This window comes from Lagopus muta, chromosome 8 (genome assembly GCF_023343835.1).
Source record: "Lagopus muta isolate bLagMut1 chromosome 8, bLagMut1 primary, whole genome shotgun sequence".
Classification (NCBI taxonomy): domain Eukaryota; kingdom Metazoa; phylum Chordata; class Aves; order Galliformes; family Phasianidae; genus Lagopus; species Lagopus muta.
Window position 1 is genome coordinate 24,976,621 of NC_064440.1, and position 18,195 is coordinate 24,994,815.

Here is an 18,195-nt window from a genome sequence, read left to right on the forward strand (position 1 = left end):
GCGAAAGCACCAAACAAATGGCAGGCAGGTGAAGGACTTAATTGCTATGAGATTACACAAAGCTAATGCTTCCATTGCCATTTCCCCACAGCCAAGCTTTCTTAAACTGAAAAGCCCATTTTACTTTACTTCTGAAAATGGAATGTCTTATGTGAGCATAACTGATCACCGATAAGAGATTTAATCAACTCAAGCAAACAAAAGAGAAACCGTGCAATGTTTTCTAATGCCAGCCAATGAGCTGCCACATGATCAAAGAACCTCTGGACCAGCAACCTCATGTTTTGAAACATGCAGGTGCATAGCAGATGAAGCACTGCATGCTCAACAAATTTAAGTTACCCTGGCATAGAAACCTTTTCTCCACAGCAATTATTTTTGGGAACTAAAAGAGTGAGAAGAGGGCTGACAGCTTTCCAAAGGACTTTCTGGTATTATAGCACTTCTGTGCTACGTTTGTGGAGATTTGTCCCCTGCTATTCGTATTTCTGTTACTCGCTGCTATCAAATAGGCGCTGGGTGTGATAACAGTTCACTAAGTATTAGTTAAATTCAAGGAAGGAGCACCTTTGCTTCTCAACTACCTGGCTTTTTAGAACACTGAACTAAGTCAACTTGGCATACAGCTCATCTATTTTATTTTTAATTATATTTGCTGCCTCACAATCTATTAGGAACACACTTTATTTTTGACTGAGTTAACTTTTACCAGAAGTTGAGCTGGTTTTAGACCAAGGAAGTGAGCAAGAGCAGAGGCTACATGAGCTGGGCACATTGCGTTGGGCTCTCCCCTTCTACACACGGGATCACAGCACTAGAGGCAGCCTGACTCCTTGAAAGCCAGCAGCTTTCCACCTGCTGCTCCATTTGACAGGGCTACAGGCTCAGGAAATAGCCCATTTACTAACACTGGTTACTCTGCTCCCAGTGATCAGTTCAGCCAGCCAAGTCAGCAGTGCCATAATAGCAATGTTTTTTCTTCTTGCAAGTGACAAGTCAAAGAGAAAGCAGAGAAGAAAAGACAAAAGGTACTCCAAAACAGGTGTGAGGAAAGCCACACAGAGAAACAAAAGGGTGTAGAGTACATTTTGCAGAAAGCAGAAACTCCCACATCCATTAGGACTCGTTGTCAAAGCAACAAGTGCTCCTGGCAGATGATAGGGAGAGAAAAAAATTAAAAAAAAATTTAAGAAGTGAAAAGAAAGAAAAACATTTAAAGAACAGGAGCCACGTTGTAAAAATCGAGAGTCAGGGATGGAGGCTATTTGCCTTCCTAATCTGCAGAAAAGTGAAGGCACAAGACAAGGGAATAGCAAATGGCAAGGGCTGCTGGGGAATTCTGCTCCTGACAGAGCTCCAGAAGGGGTTCTCCAGGTCAGACAGCTAGCTGCCCTTCCCCAGGAGCTCGTAGACAACCCAACAGGGAGAAAGGACTGTCACTGGAGTGCCTACAACTGGCTACCACTACTGACAAGATGCTGCACCTGCAAAGCACGTTCTGATGGAAGCCACCTCAAATTTGTAATATGAACAGTTTAGAATTTCTCTTGAATCCAGGTAAAATAAATAAGTTAAATAATTGATCGCCTTAGCATGTCTCATTACTCACTTTATTAAAAAAAAAAATCATAAACCCTAATGTTTACAAGCTTGCACGTGCAACAGCTTTCACTCCATACTCATTTGAGGACAAGAGGTCTCACCTGAAATGTCACTCCAGCTCAGAGCCCCAGACACTAACCATGGGAACACTGGTACAACCTACATGATAGCAACACGACAGGAGCAAACTTGCAGCTATGTGGATATATGAAGGACGGAAGAGGGTGCCATTCTAGTGCCAATAGTTTCTAGCTAGTTTAGCTTTCTAAATGCATTGCCATTCAAAGTCAGAAATACAACCAGTGGCAACAAAGGAAAAAGAGTTTATGAAAGCATGCCTCTCCACATTATCAACAGACTGATAGGACATTATTTCTTACAATTTCAAATGATGAACTGCCTTCCACAACAGAAAGCTAGAAGTGCCAGGGAAAGACTCTGTTTCTTGCTCAGCAGATGCAAACTTTTTTTTCCACCTTCTGACTCCAATGTATTAACAGTTTGTCCCCCCTGCCCCACGACTACATCTGACACTACAGTCCTGACTTATATCACGAGTTGAAAAGTGCCAGTCAGACTCCAAGATAAGCTTGTCAATAGAGAAGTGCAGACATTCTTCCCTACCTGCTTGTGAATGTTAGCTGTTTGTGTGGAAGCAGTCCCTTGAAAAGCCTTTACTAAAGGAGAAAGGAAAAGGGAGATACAGAGGGCAATTCAAACAAACAAACAAAAAAAAAAGAAAAAAAATAACAAAACAAAACCAAAAACGGGGAGGGGAACCTCACAAAGACTGCAACGAGGAGAAAAAAAATACACAAAAACACAACCTCTCCCCATCAGGTCCTCCCAACAACCTTCATTATCAGTGGTTCATTGTCAATCAATTAGCCAAGGCAGCGGGGGTCTGTAAGAAGGGGGGTAGCCTGAGAGACAATGGTCTGCCCTGTTGTATTACTATTTAATCACTTTTCCTAAATAAATAAAGCAGCCCTGAGGTGCTGTCATGTCAAGGGAATTTATCACAAAAAAAACCCTTCATTTTTCATTGGTCATTACTTTTCCTTCCCTCCCACCCCTGCAGGACTAGAGAGGGTTATTACTGTAGCCTTAAGTTCCATCTTTGTATTGCTTGCCTTTGATTCCCACTCGGACCTTGCCACTTTCTGGCACTAATTTGTCAGGCCGAACAAAGGAGGGATTTGTACCTCCTGTAAGGTCTCAATTAGGAAAGGCTTCTGCTGTATTATGTGCCATTGGGACAGGACACAAAGACGGTAATTACAGGAATTTGCACTAAATGGCTGAAGAATTCACAGCAAAACTTTTCTTTCTCCCCCTCCTTATCCTTTTCCAAGCTTACCCCTCCCTGCAGCCCCGGGGAAAACTGTTCTCAATGCCTGCAAGATGTAATTACCAACAGCAGGCCCCTCACTATAAACAGCAGCCCGCTGCAGGGAACAGCACAAACTGCCTGCAGGAAGCAAGGTATAAGGAGGGAGCCTTAGCGTCTCCAAAGTCTCCTCAGCACAACTTTTCTGAGCCAAACAAGATTTCTCAGTTTCTCCCAATTATAATTAAAATCATTCGTTTCTTTGTGCTATGTTAACAGCCAGAAGTACCAGCTGACTTATACAAACCAGCTCGGAGAGTCTCAGGGCAAAGGGTATGCTCCCACAGTAAATGCTATGTACCCAAGGATGAGGGGGGATACAGATAGTCCCAGGAGTATCATCCAAAATCGGGAGGCAGCAATGCTTCTTACAGGCTCTTCACAATTCAAACTTCTCTGAGCAAGACTGCAGACTGAAAGGAGCCACAGGAGCACCGGGGAAGTCTCACATGTATCAGGGAAAGACACAATGTCACTGCCACTGTCAGAATACTACTTGTGGGGAACACAAATGAGTTCAGACTAAGTGTCCCATGTTTGGTAGAAGAAATCCATTCCTTCCCACTCCAGAATCTCTTCCCATACAACATAACGCAACACTAAAATCTATCTCACATTGCAGGCACACATTTTGTTGCCATTACAGGAGCTGATCCTGATGGAAACACCACCTTGAAATTCTCGTGGATCTCAGCCAGAGGATGAAGCAAAATTAGAAGACATTCCTCCACCAAGCTTGAAACAAAAAGAAATACGAAGAAAGGAATAGAGCTTGAATACAATGTGGGATGTTATCTTAAAATGAGACTATTAATTCTTCTGACTTCTTGACTTTCACAAGGTCTGTCTGCTAGGTACCATGCCAGGTCGACTCCATCTTGGAGATACCTGTTTGACTATTCCCAGAGTCTTCTGACAGCTGTCATTCTCACAGCTTCCTTAAAGGTAAGATATCTCTGCTGCCCCTGTTTTAGAGGGGGCAGATGTTTGCTTACATTCTTAGGTACCCAATGACATGCAGTTAATCAGAGCTGTTATGGTTCTTGGGCACCTTCAATTGAGTTTGGCACCTAATTAGTCCCAGAAAAACAAGATATGAAGTTAGAGTTCATAGCCAAGAACAGAACTGAATTCAAGCAGAAACCCCAACAACGTGACCAAACTAATAACTGCCACGAGACAAACCTTTATGATACTCCAGCAACCAAAGTGCCATGCACCATGGAGAGTTGAGCAGGAGGCATATCTGTAGGCAATCACCACAGAGAGAGAAAGCCAGCTTCATCTACACCCAGCTCTGCAGGCAACAAGTATTTCTGGGGGCTCAGGTCTCCTCCGGCAGGGATTCAGGCCAGCCAGCTGCCATGCACAGGCCCAAGAAAGCCACATATGGTTCTAGAGCAACAGGAGACCCTCAAACCAGACAGCTCCCCATCCCAGGGGGAATGCAGCTCCTAGCAGCTTCCACAGCAAATGACGAAAACCCACTGAAAAGCTGCTATTGATGCAGCTGGCAATTTTAAGTGAACATAACTAAAGCCAGCCTACAAACCACAATTTTGGCACAAGGTTCCAAATTTGCTCCACAATGCTGCCTTTACTGAAGTAAAAAAACAATGAAATGCATTCATACGGGTCTCCTCTATTTTCACCTCATTCCCAATCAGGATGAAAATCACACTCCTTCCTAGAACTAGAGTCGCATTTCAAATGAACCGAGATTCACAATTAGATGCAGAACCTGAAGGTCATGTTTTCATCTCTGCTTCAAGGGAAGTGAAGAGCAGATAACCTCAGTGCTAGAACATGTGTCACCAAACAATGGTATGTCAGGGAAACATAACACACGGTTTTAAAGAATCTCCTTCGAAAGCTCAATACAAAGTGAGTTCCAAAAACAACTTTGAGGAGAATTATTAATAAAAAGACACAAGTCCTTGATGTTGGAAACCAGCCTTGTAACCAGAATTCAGGTTCTTTTGATTCTAGACCACTGTCCACTGTCCTTTGAAAACAGCTCATCTGCCTAGTAAGGAAGCCCTGACCCATGTAGCATATGCTATGTGCGCACAATCTAATGCTTCAGAACTGTGCATCAAATGCTGGAGGGTCCTTGCGTATCTTATAGGTTTTTCTCCACATTTTAGAGAGCAAAGAAAGATTAATAGCTCAAAGTGCCCATGACTGTAGTGAGAGGTAGAAAGCTCTCTAAAATGCTGCTAAAACAAATGTGAGCTCTTCCAGGTGATATTTTGTATGTTTCTGCAGAGGAGGAATGGGTGCAGAAACTGCTGGCTAGTTGCTTACCTGCACACTTGAAGCTCTGAACTGTGAGCCCTCTTTCTAGAGACAGCGTAGTCAGGATGCTGAGGAAGCTGGTTGTCACAGACTGGCGCTTGCTCTTCCTGAAATCATTTCCAAAAGGTCGATCTCCAGGTTTGTTTCGAAGCGTGACCTGTGGGTTCTGACCTAGACTTCTAGTGGCATTGGCTGCTGTTTTCAGTGCTTCCATCCACTCCTGAGCCCTCTGACGGGTCTCTGCACGCAGGCGAAGGACATCTTGAGGAAAAATTACCTGAAAGCAAGAGTCACAGCCATCTTGAGTGTCTGTCTGAACGGACAGGCAAACATCAACATTGTAGCTCAGCAGAGGGTCTTCATCAAGCCTACCAGGTTGAAATGCCATTAAATAAGACCTATTTAAGACAAAAGTAAATGCCTTCCAGTTATTTTGGACAGTTAACCTATAAAGAGTCCCCGATTTGAGAATATTTTGGTATTCTTTAGTATTTTCAGTCAAATTCATAGACAGCAAAAGTTCCATGGGCTTCTCTACCAATCCGTTAGTTTGAGAATGGTCACTGCTATTGTCAGGCTCTGGCACATTCTCCACTTGCTCTGGCTGTCTTGTGAAAGCAGGCACAGAAGCACGCATCACTTCCCAGAGCTTCCGCCCCCAGTCCAAAGCTTCCCATGATGACTCTGCCTTCAGCTGCAGCTGAGAGTTGTCTGACAGGACAACCTCCACCACCTTGGCTTCAATGCTACCAGTAACAGTGACCCTTTGAAAATGCACAAGCGGGTACATGGTGGGAAGAGTCTGGTTGCCACTGCTGTCCAGGCAATACAGGTACAGTTTGGATGGGGAGAGCTCAGAGTAACAGGTTTGCCAGTAGCTGTCATTGTCTCTTCTAATTTCTAAGTATCCCTTCTTCAGAATATTTGGGAACGTTGGCTTGTGTTCTAGAAGAAATAAAATGAGAACATTAATTCATTTTAAATAACATCTCACTTTGCTCAGTCATACTGGCTTACACTCTTCTACTGATCAGGCACAATGCATTCAGAGGCTAAGACCATGGAAATAGCCTTTATCCAATATGCTATGATTATAAAACACAATCTTACTCAGAGATGCCAAAGCACTTTACAGAGAGGAGCAGGGAAACAGGGAAAAAGAAAATAAGCAATTTCTCGGCAATAATCCAGCAGAAGTGACAGAACAACAAAACAGTGCAAGCCTCCCAGAACCTAGTCCAGAAGAGTACAGTATTGTAAGGTGAACATACAAGTGGCAATGGCAACACAAAGATGCTAAGCACAGATGATGTCATCTAGGTATACTTCACAGTGAATATACCACCAAATTTGATACTTGGCCCACCAGGTCATATGATAGACCTGGGTTGAACTCAAGTGCACTCTCATTTCCTCTCTGAAGAGGACAGAGGAATGAAAAAAAAAGGAAAAAGCTCGTGAGAAGTAAAGGCAAGGAGATTGCTTGCCAATTACCATCACCAGCAGCTACTACTTAGTGAAAACTAGTTTAATTTACAGCGAACTGAAATACATTTGGACAGAAAAAAAAAAAATAAAAAGACGATGACGACAAAACAGCGCCTTGCTGCCCATCTTAATGGTCTCATGCCCAGGGGACAAACTCGCCCAGCGAAGGATCTCCAGTCCCCCCGCCGTTCCCTCAGCAGCCCCGCAGGCGCCGCCCGCCTCGTGGAGCTGCACAGCTGCGCGACCGTTAGAGCCGTTGGAACCGGCCGCGCCCAGCAGGGGGCAGCCCGCACCTGCGCCAGCTGAGCCGTGCCCCACCGCAGGCGCTGCCAGCAGGTGCGAGCACTCCTTCCTCCTGGGATGGACGTGCCCATCTTTGCTGGTACCGGGGTAAATCCCAGTGCAGTTCGCTGCGACGCCCTAATGGCGAGTTTAACATCTGGCACGGCACAACGCAGCCGTGAGGAGCAAAGTGTTGCCCTGTTGGACTCTACCCTTCCTGTGATGGGACCTGCGATGGCTTTTGGCTCACAAGAGTCAGGAACTGCAGTAACACAGTTGCCCTTTCACCAGCAGCTCCTGCCCTTGGCCCCAGAGTCTTTCAGAGGGATGGGGTAGGCAGCTGGAGGCAGGAAACATTTCCAGCATCACCACTGAACCAGCTACTGCTCGGGCCAACAGCCCACACTCTATCAAGTGTAAAACATGAGCTCCACTGACCATGCCTAGGATGCCTTCAACACAGAGCAAAGTACCTGGGTTTGACAGAGCTTGGAAGCAAAGAGCTCAGGATGTGGCTGTGTGTACAGTCCCTCATCCCCACCAGGCTTCCTAGGAGGGCTGGCTGGACTGCTCTCAATGAAGCCCGTTGAAAAGCATTTACAGGATTAAGTAGACAAGTTTCAGTCAACCTTAATCAATATCCATGAGAATTAATTGTTTTGGGATACTTAATGTGTGTATGCAAACCTGAGATAGGCAGTTAAAAGTGAGGGGAAAATGCTACCTCCCATCCACACAAACAAAATGGATGCTTAAGTTTTGCTTTGCCAACCTGGCCTCAGCTTCCTCATGTAGCCCATATATAGAGAACGGAGACTGCCCTTAACACCATGCTCAAAAAAGCACTTTTCAATGTATCTGGAAAGACTTCCTGCATATATGGCTAAAATCATAGCAATTGAAAAATCATTGTTTTGGCAGCAGGTATAAAAAGCTGAAAATAAATAAATAAAACTTACATTGCAGACAAATAGGCTACTCAAAAATATCTCAACTAAATGTGAAAACTGAAAGCCCAATCTAAAACTTACAATGGTAGAGAAAAAGCACGCTCTCATAATCCCAAACGGATACACACACGTGCATACACACACTAACAGAGAACCAATTTTGTTCACCATCCATCTCTGGCCCTGACATTCATTAGTATTTCTGCGCTAACTCAAAAGCCATTAATTTATCTGAAACCCACACTAATCCCTTTGTAGTGCAGATAATGGGCATCCATTCTAGAGTCATCTTCCCTTTCTATTAATCCAATCAGGGAGGCAGCACTTCTGCAGCTCCAACTGCAATCTCTCTCGCTTCCATCAAGTACAGATGACAGTTCAAGCTTCTCCATAATAAGACAACTCATAACCTTCCCCCAGCCACCCCTCCTTCTTCTGCACACACGTTTGCTCATCTTTTGTTGAGTTACAGAAAAGCTATCTCTCCCTCTCTGCCATTCACAGAAGCACCCCCTCCTCCCTTCTTCACCCCACTCCCTCCTTCAAGCTCAGCTCCACTCTAAATGAGACAAAACCAGCAGCCAACTTGATTAACATTCAAATGTATCATATTGTTTAGGCCAGGGCAGTAGACGCTGACGGAGATGTGTTGAATCCACACACACATCCCTTACAGCCCTCTGCTCCCAGATCTCCTCCACATGCAGTGTGCCAGACAATGCCTTTCCACTCAGAGAGAAAACGCTCCCACCTCTCCATCTGCCTTCAAAACAGAAACTAATCCACTGCAGCTCTTTCTCCTTACAGAAACAAGGAGAATAAACTGAGGAAGTATTAAAAAAAAGTCGAAGTAGTAACAGTAAATGGCCCGTGCCTGGACCATTTGGAGTTATAGTTTCAAGTGATGAGGAGGAAGGAGGCAGAAGGAAGCAGAGAAACTCAGCAACTAAGGACAGGACAATACGCTCTTCAGCATCTCTCCTCTCCTCTGGGGAGAGAGCTAGGCACCCTGCACTCAGCACACACCTACCACTTTCCATGCTTGGTGATAGGAGAGGGAGCACAAAGGTTGTCTCAGCATATCCAGGAGATGCCATGTTCCTCAACAACTGACATTCTTGTGTCCCAGAAAAACATGCCCTGCTCTGCACCACAGAAGCATTTCTGATTTCAGCAATACCAAGTAACTTGGAAATGTTTCATTTCTGAATGACTTGCCTTTTGAGGCGGTATTCCTGTCTGGATTTTCTGGTTCTCAGAGTCACGAACAAATCACAGAGCTTTTGACAATAGTCCTCACCTCAAATTTGTGTAGAATTCAGCAGATGCCTTTCTGACCTGAAACGCTCTCTCAGATCACAATGCATTGCTGTCCCACAGTCTCCCGAGTTGCGAGAGACAGCACTGCCAGACATGTGGTCAGAGAGTATAGCTGCAGAACCCTGTGGAAGTCACCTTAAACACAAAAACAGTTTTTCTCCAACCATTTCCCAATTTAAGTACAGTTTTGGCATGGCAATCTCAACCAGAGATATGAGCTAGGAAATGCTGGGTCCTACTCCCAGCTCTGCCACTAACTCTGTAAGTCAAGTCGGCCAACTCATTTGCTTGTACTTTTTGTTTACCTCCATTTTGCACAGTGCTTTCTGTACACTCTCCTGTATGCCGTATGTTTTTGATCACACTGTTCTCAAGGCTCTTGGGAAGCCCTCCGACAGAACACCCTCATGCTGCTGCTGCCAGAACAAATTAGACACGAGTTCTTCCTTAAGTCAGCAGAACTAGTGACTTGCTTGGGGCTTGCAGGATTAGGATCTAACTGTCCCTCAGCTGGCATGACTAAGATCTGTGATGCCCACTGCCCTCCCACTTAAAACCACCATCTTTTCTTCCCATCCATTTTCCATCTGGCTCTGTAGGTGCTTCTTTTGCAGGCAAAAGAAGTGAGAAAAGTCAAACGAAAATGCATTTGCTGATCCTTGTATAAATTCACTCAATTCTACTTCAAAAAGAAGGAAGAAAGAGTATAAAATGACTGACAAAGCTATGAAAACAGAGTCATTGGTTCACATTGCCAGTGACCACTAACACCACTAAGGGAAAAGTCTTACATACTGTAATAGCAACAAATGTGAAAATTCAGTTATGATAGTCATCACAACAACATCACTGGAAGCAATCAGCAGTACCCCCAGGAGATGAAAAACTATTAAGATTTATGGAGTGCTGTAACTCCATAGGACATAACCCTCCCAACCTAACTCGCTGGTGCCTTTTACTGTAATCCTCCTGCATTGTCAGTTTCTTTACATGACCCCCTCCCATAGCCTCCAGTGCATCTGCCCTCCCAAGGCCCCACAGGCAGGGGAGCAGACAGGGCACTGCTGCTGCTCTGTCAGCCCCTGTGGCCCCTTCAGCTCAGAGGGTGCCCAATGAGAAACCAGGACTGAGCCAGAAGGGGGCAAGTGCAGCACTCCCCAAATCAGACAGAGCAGTTAGAGGGGAAGTCTGATCTAGCAGATGAGATGATCCAGATTACACTTCCGTCTGGTCTTAGGCAAAACACCTCATCCCATCCCTCTGCGTCTCTGCTCAGTCTTGCTGCCTTTACTGCACGGTTTGTTTAAGCTGTAACCTCTTGGGAAAAGGGGCTGTCCCTTGCTAAATGCAGACAGCCCTTAGCACCTGGGGACCCCAGCCCAGTGGAGGGCTTCCGATTCGTACTGGATTTTAAACAATTTTGATACCTCAAATCTTGACAGGCTCCAAATCTCTGCAAGCACAGCTTTCCCTTGCCTACCTTTTAATGCTGAAAATAGATTGGCCTTCCGAGGGCAATGGATGCTCCAACTGGCTGAATTCTTTCTGGGATTATTTCCAACTAGTCTGAGGCTTCCTGCTCTTCACAGAGGAAGGTGCTAAGTGTTGTTTCCATACATCTGCCTTTTGGATGGCTGCACTACTGTGTTCTACACAATACTACACAGCTATAACGCTCTACCATCCTTGTGGCAATTGGTCCGCTCTAACTGTGCAACCTCTACTTACTGCTGACAAAAGACAATGCTAATGGAGTGTTTTTGCAAAACCACAAATAGTAATTAGACTTCACAAATCTCCCTAGTAGACCAGAAGGAGCTGGGCTTCACCTGGCCATCAGCAGTGTGCCAGTGTGAGGTCTTCACATCATACCCTCAGCATTTCACATCGCTCAAGATCTCTGGCCACTCCCACTCTGCAGCAGCTCCCTTACTTAGCACAACCTCTCCATTTTCTGTCCAGCTGTCTTTGAGGCTCCATCCCAAGCAGGACAACAGTGGCAACTGATGGCTCTGCCATCTCCTGCTCTGTGACCCACTGCCAGGAACCAACTCAGTGCAGCAATACGTACTACTAAATGCTGCAAGAGCTAGCAACGTTGGCACAGAGACAATGCCAGCCACTGCTGCTGCTGAAGGCAAGGATATCTGGCGAACAAAGATTACTCTATTTTTCAAGCAGATTAAGTAATTTTCTAACAACACTGAAGAGAGATGAATTAGGATTGGGATTTCGTTTTAATTTCAATGACTCCCATTTTCCTGTCAATTTGCATTAAAAAGTTAAGAATTACACTTCAGGAAGAAATTCCCCTTCTGATCAAAGAACAATTTGAGTGTCAAATTCCCAAAGTCAAAGAGGATAGTCAAGGCTCCAAGGAGCTCTCAGTTATGACATGATTTTGTAACTCAAAGCAGCCAGACCCTGCAGGTCTTATGACCGTGATTTCAGCAGCCTCTGGCTGTAATTTTTATGCACTTGCATAAAAATGTTTACAGACATAACCTAAACAATATCTTTCCCCAGCAGATGACACTTGCTGATTTCTGGTACAGACTCCCTACTACCACCACCAAGCTGTATCACACTTGACAGCCTTGTCAAATATCAGCGAGATATAAATCATAAATAACTCCTTTGCTTAAGGATTAACCTACTCTCAACTGAACCCAGATTGCAAGTGTTGCTGAAAATTTGTAGGCCCAGGAGCCTGCTTGCTCTGCTTGCTCTACTCGCTTCTGTGAATGACATTAACACCACAATGATGCGCTTATGTCCTTCTTTCACAAGCAATCAATTTAGGCAAAGAAGAAAACCCTCACAACTTCCCTCACCAATTCACATGCACTTCAGCAGTATCCCTTCAATCTGCTCCTTACCCAGCTACTGAGTACTACATGCATGGCAGTGTTTGATTAAGATGGAATTGAGACTGCTTTATGCCACATAAGGTCAGTGTAGTAGTAGAAAAATGAAATCCCTCAAGTCAACGTGATGCCTGAAGTAGGATAAAGCAGCTTTGAAAAACTCAAAGATCAGTAGCAATCCTCAGTCTGCGAACCACTATTGTGCTGCTCATGAACAGAAATTTAGATATATTTTTCCTCCTCAAAAATATAGAGAAGTTTGCCAATGTAACACGATGGATAGCACAGCAATGACAGCAGAGCAGCAAGGTCTTAGGCTGCAGCAAGTGAAGGTTTGCTCAAATACAACAGCTGGGAGCACCAAAAAAAAGGAAACAAGCTGCTTACCTTCTGAAGGCATCAGGTACACAGGGATCACCAGCAAGATACCCTCACCTCTACTACCAACCCTTAAATGAGGTCTGGGAAGGAACGGATGCTGGCTTGACCCCTTCCAGTCACTCAGGTGCATGGCATTGCATTGCATGCACCTGAGCTCCCCTGGGTTGGCCCTGCCTTCCTACCATGTGCTCAAACACTGTTCCAAGCAGTGACTTAGCATTTCCACTACATGTCAGATATCCAAGAGTTGCATGAAGTTGGGAACCAAACCTCTTTTGAAATATTCTCTGTAGTACTCCTGAAGATATGACCAGACCTTTGCCATGTTATAAATGGTGACTAGGTTCCCAGACAGGTAAAAAGATGCAAAGAAAGGGAAACAGTGTAAATCATAGAGGCAGAATGAGAGAGAGGCAGGTGAAAAAATCAGTGGACTTTGGTCTTGTTAGCCATTTTAAGGCAATCATTTTCTTCAACATGACTATTTTGCCACGTTGCAGCACTGCAACCAAACCATAGATGCATCATCCTGACACAGTAGTGCCAAAACCAGGGGGGCTGTCTGAGTACCCACCTGCACAGCCTGCTGGCAAGGGGCACCAGGCCATCAGCTCTCTGCAGCTGGGACACTTTCAGCACACAGGTGCTCCTCCACTCAGTGAAAGCTCTTCAGTGCCCCATGCTCACAGGCATGGCAGGCAAAATAAGCAGCTACCAGGGAAAAACATTATAGCACTCACACTCCTAGGACTGGTTGTGTTTGAATGAAAACATCCACATGACTGTCAAAGATGACTACTCATGCACTGTGTTTTAATGATCTAAGCGATCTTCCTCGAGATGCTACAGAAGCAGTATTCTCTTTCTGTTTGCCAGGACAAATGCCCAGAAATACAAAAGCCTGCCTTGAATTTGCTTGCAACTTCCTTCTTTTCTAGCTCCACTTACTGTTTAACACTGCTCCGCAGTGCTCATTTCTGGTACACTAGCTGCGTTGCCAGCAGGCCTGAGAAGATACAACCCCAGAAGGCACAGCTTCTTTCAGAGCTTTTTCCTTCACAGAACATGGAGCGGATCCAGTTTCATTTTATTTGTATTATGAGAAAGTAAGCAGCAGGAACAGATAAGCTCAGAGTAATAAATATAATATGAAGATGATGAAAAAATAATAATTGTGATTGTGAAGAGCTAATCTGTGCTGCAACTTGGCCAGCATTGGAGGACGGGGAGACCTCTGCAGGCTCCAGAGGGAAGTCCTTCATTGCCACGGGGACTAATAGGAGCAGCTGCAAGCTGCTCTCCGTACCTCATATGCATTGGTTTAATCTACAAAGACCTGGAGAAGGATGCCTCCATGACTTCTTCCACCACCCCAGCAGCTTTCAGCCAACCTGCATATACATTTTTTGTCTGTTGTGGAGTACAGTTACCAGTCCCAGGTACACATTCCTGCAACACTGACTTTCTTGGTTTTGCTTTTCTGTTTTAAGCTCAGCTCAAAGTAGCAGCAAACTCTAAGGTAGGCTCTCCAATAAATACAAAGGGAAGAAATACCACAGCTACCATCTGAACCCTGCACAGCAACAGAACAGAATATGCCAGGGAAACAGGTTAGAAGTTCATTTTCAGACCACAGGTCTCATTCCCCAAGGGAGGTACCATCACTCTGAGACAGACATCCCATGCAGAAGGGCTCTGGGAGAGCACACAGCAAGCACTGACAGATGCCTCACGCCTTCACAAAAAGCAGTAGGAAAGCATAAGCTGAGCATCTTAGAGGTACTGACTGCTGCTGGGCTGCAGCAGGGTCCTGGCAGAAGTTCTTCAGCCACTCTTATCAGCCCATTTCCCACCCTTCCTTCTTCACTTCTAAGATCCCAGGAATCAACCCTACTGAGACTCCTCTACAAAAGGTATTTTGAATACAGCTTTGAGCTCAGTCCACTTCTGACATTCACAAAATAAATCATAGAGATGGAGACAGTGGTTGAGTGCTTCTGAAGCCCTGAGCACAACCTTTTCCATGTGTTGCTTGAGAAAGGAAAAGGAAAAACTATCACCTGCTGAAATATCACCTCAGACAGCTCACTGAGGATGCCTGCCTCAATCTGATAACAGGACCTCCTGTACGCGCCACAGTGCTGGCAGAGAAGCCTTATTATTGACAGGCACAAATAGCATGCTTGAGTTTTTGTTAATTGTTTACAGACTGAATAGCCAGCATTTCTTAAACAGAACAGAGATCTCAGGCTTCACAGTAAAACTTCATATACCTACCCTCTTTTTAATGGCTGCTCTTTCATTACTTCATAAAAGCTGACTTAGTTTGCCATTCTCCCAATAGCTTTAGCATGTAAAGTTGTTTTTTTGTTTAGTTTAGGAAATGACTTTTCCTCAAAAAAATGAATGAAATAGGAGCAAAAAGTGAAACAAGCTTAGTTTTTCAAACAGAAGTGAAGACTGTTTTAAACACTGACCTCTTCACCAGACAAACAGACAGAGCTGTATCAAAGACAAGTCATGCTATTTTACATCATCCTAGGAGTTAGCTCATAGGGGTTTTTTGTTGTTGTTGTTGTTGTTTGTTTTGAAACAACTAGCTTCTTTTGGAGGTAAATATTAAAAACAAACAGAAAAGCCTCCACTTCTACAGAAACAATAACATATCCATACAAACCTGTGTTTCCTTGGATGTCTTGTCCCTTGGTTAGTGCCAGGTAGGAGAGCAGAGCGCAGTTATTGTCCTGACCTGGCAGAGCTGGCTGCTGCAGAGAGGTGCCAGTGAAGACGACTCCCCAGTTTACATGGCTGATATCAGAGCGTGAGCGGTTGTGTCCTGGCTTGAACGTGGAGGCTTCTTCATTCCGCACCAGGATGTCATTCACTGATCGAGGCCTGTCCCTCCTCCGCTGGCAGATGTTGAAGATGTTAAAAGCAGCAGTCTCTCCTTCCCCTGCCCAAGCAAGGTTGTCAGCAGCTGTTCCCCTCCGCACCACATGCTGATCTTTGGCAGAGAGTGCTGTCTGGGCTTTCGTTTCCAAGAGGCCATTTTTGCAGTGATCCCAAATGAGGCTACTTTTGGCTAAGGAGGCGACGTTCCTTAGATTCCTACTCTCCGTTATCTGATGAAACACCTCATGCCCAACCAGCTCAGGCACCTCCTGGACACCAAATACCCCAGAGGGCTGCACAATCTTCTCAAGCTTAGTATCAAAACTATTGAAAAAGTCTTCAGTCACTTCCAAGGCAGGGCTAATATCATCAACTTCAAGAGCTTCCATTTCCTGTGCTGCCAGTGGGCCCAAAGGAAATAGGTGCTTCACATCTGCCCTTTGCACACCACTAACTCAGAGATGGTAGGACAAGTCCACACATCAACCACAATCCGTACCGGCAGAGAGGAACTCAACCAATCCTTTTCTTCAGATGTGAGACCGAACATTCATGACAAAGTTGGCTGTAGTCACTCTAGAAAGCACGCTCATAGTAATAACGGCTCACCTGCAAAGCAAAGCAAAGCATCGTGTCAGCATGGGCTTTTTCCCAGATAAATATGTTTATCTGCATCATTCTTTCCACAGTCACAGTGTGTTCTGTCTTCTTGGTCAGAGAGCAGGGTGGGCCACCAGCTGAAGGGATACCACCTACTAACCAAATGTCAGTAGCATCCCTCTAATATGCCATGTATGAAACTTAGTACAGTTTCCCATCAGACTGCAAAGCAAGCCAACTGATCTCAATTACTTTTTTTCTCCTGGATTACTTGCATTCTTTGTCTTAGGACACTGACACTAGTTTGCAACAACTACTTTGCTGCTTGTCTGCATAAACAGAACTGTGATATTTAATAAATCAGTGCTAATAGGCTGCTACAAAGCGACTGCTGCACATTTCTCTCTAGAGTATTGCTGGGAACCTGTGGGAAATAGTGTGGCAACCTAAATCCCAGAAAGGTAACACATCCTATGAGCAAAACAAAATATACCATAACCCATACTGTCATAAAGCTGCAGATCTTTATCTCCCAGCAGCTGGTTTGGAAAGTCTTAATAGAGAATTTAATAGCTTCCAGCTTTAAGGCTGGAACTATTGAAGAGCTGTATTGAGCTCACTTCAGGACGGAAGGGAGGGTTATTACACTCCCTGGGGTGCAATAAGGGGGTGTCTCATTGCCAAGCTCTGTCTCACCATGCCTGCTGCCTTCTAACCTCTACTTCTTGAAGCTCCATCCATGGTGCTGCTGTGTTTGAGGGACACGCAGGGAAGCTAGGTTCAAATAGGGAAAAATCAAGCATGCATGTTCTTGGGACCTAGAGACTGGGTGCCAGGAGTAAAACAGCTCTCATAGCACTTGGAACAGGCACACGCAGGATGGCCAAAAGTCAAAGAGATCGGTTTTGGCCACATCAGTTTGAGGCCTAAAAGCAACAAAGCTGCATTAGCTCAGAGCTCTGTCTAGATTAATACACTCTTAGCAGAACTAATTAGCCTGGACAGGGCTGATAATTAGCAGCTCATTAGCTTGTGAATACTGCTAAGTGCCACCAAGACCCACGAAGATTTACACTTAGCAGGAAAAAACATCTATTAAACAGCATCAAACACACATCATGCTTATATTTAAAGTTTTTTTGGGTTTTGTTGTTTCCTGGTGTTTTTTTGTTTTTGTTTTTTGTTTTTAAATCAAGAACAGTCGACTTGCCTTACCCTAACTTAAGTTCGCAAAGCCATTTAAATAGTCTCCTTCCTTAAGCCACAGGAAGGAAGGAGACCAGCACCCCCCAAAAAAGGGCACAGAGTCCTGGAGCACAAAACCTCCACAGGCACTTGCTGGCCTCCTCCCTCCCTCTGCTGTGGCCAACGGTCCTGTGCTGGAAAGCAGCAGCTCAGCCTCCTGTGTCACAGATCAGCATTTCAGACCATCATCTCTCTAAGCACATTCCAATTAAAATAAATAAACAAATAAATAATAAATAAACAAACAAATAAATAACCACATACATAACTCTGGAAACTTCAGGGCTTTACACTGAGATCTTTCTCCCCCACCTTTTTGCAAGGATTCTCTTCACTTTTCTCACAGCAAACCAGGACTAAGACAAACTGAAGAGTGAGACACTAATGGCAGAGCCAGAATCAAAATGGAGTGCTGAACAAAACATATATAGAGTGGTTTCAAATCAGTATGGGAACACTCTTTGCAAAGCTTGCAATAGTACTAGTTGATGGCAGTGGGAAATGAAGGCACTACAACCATATCCACGTCACCTTAAAGAAGCAAAGTTCACTCTCAAGGTCATTCTTGCCATTTACCCCTGAGCAACATTCTGCTCGTGGTGCCTCAGAGCTCCAGCAGGCTGAGCAACACAGTGTGTTTCAACCCATCCACTTATTCCACATCCTCCCATGCTATATCTTTAAAGTAAGAATGGTATTTGGAAATTGCAAAACCACAAAAGGCTTTCATTTGAACAAAAGCAGCACCAGCACAACCCTATGCCAAGAGAGCTGCAGGCTGACCACACAAAGGCACTACCTCCTGAAATGGCAGAAAACACAACCCGGCTCTCACATAAGCACCAGAGCAGCAATCACTCTACAAGGGTTTGTGACATGC

The 18,195-nt window shown here is 44.8% G+C and overlaps 1 protein-coding gene across 1 annotated transcript in view; it reads right to left on the reverse strand.

The window, feature by feature from the left end:
- PLEKHM3 (pleckstrin homology domain containing M3) overlaps positions 1-15,859 on the reverse strand; it is a 78,158-nt gene extending 62,299 nt beyond the window's left edge. Inside the window, exons 1-2 of the mRNA XM_048953179.1 lie at positions 15,256-15,859; positions 5,300-6,235 (exon numbers count right to left, since the gene is read on the reverse strand). Of these exons, the coding sequence (XP_048809136.1) occupies positions 5,300-6,235; positions 15,256-15,859 (1,540 nt within the window). The remainder of the gene's footprint in view (positions 1-5,299; positions 6,236-15,255) is intronic.
- Positions 15,860-18,195: the final 2,336 nt, after the last annotated feature.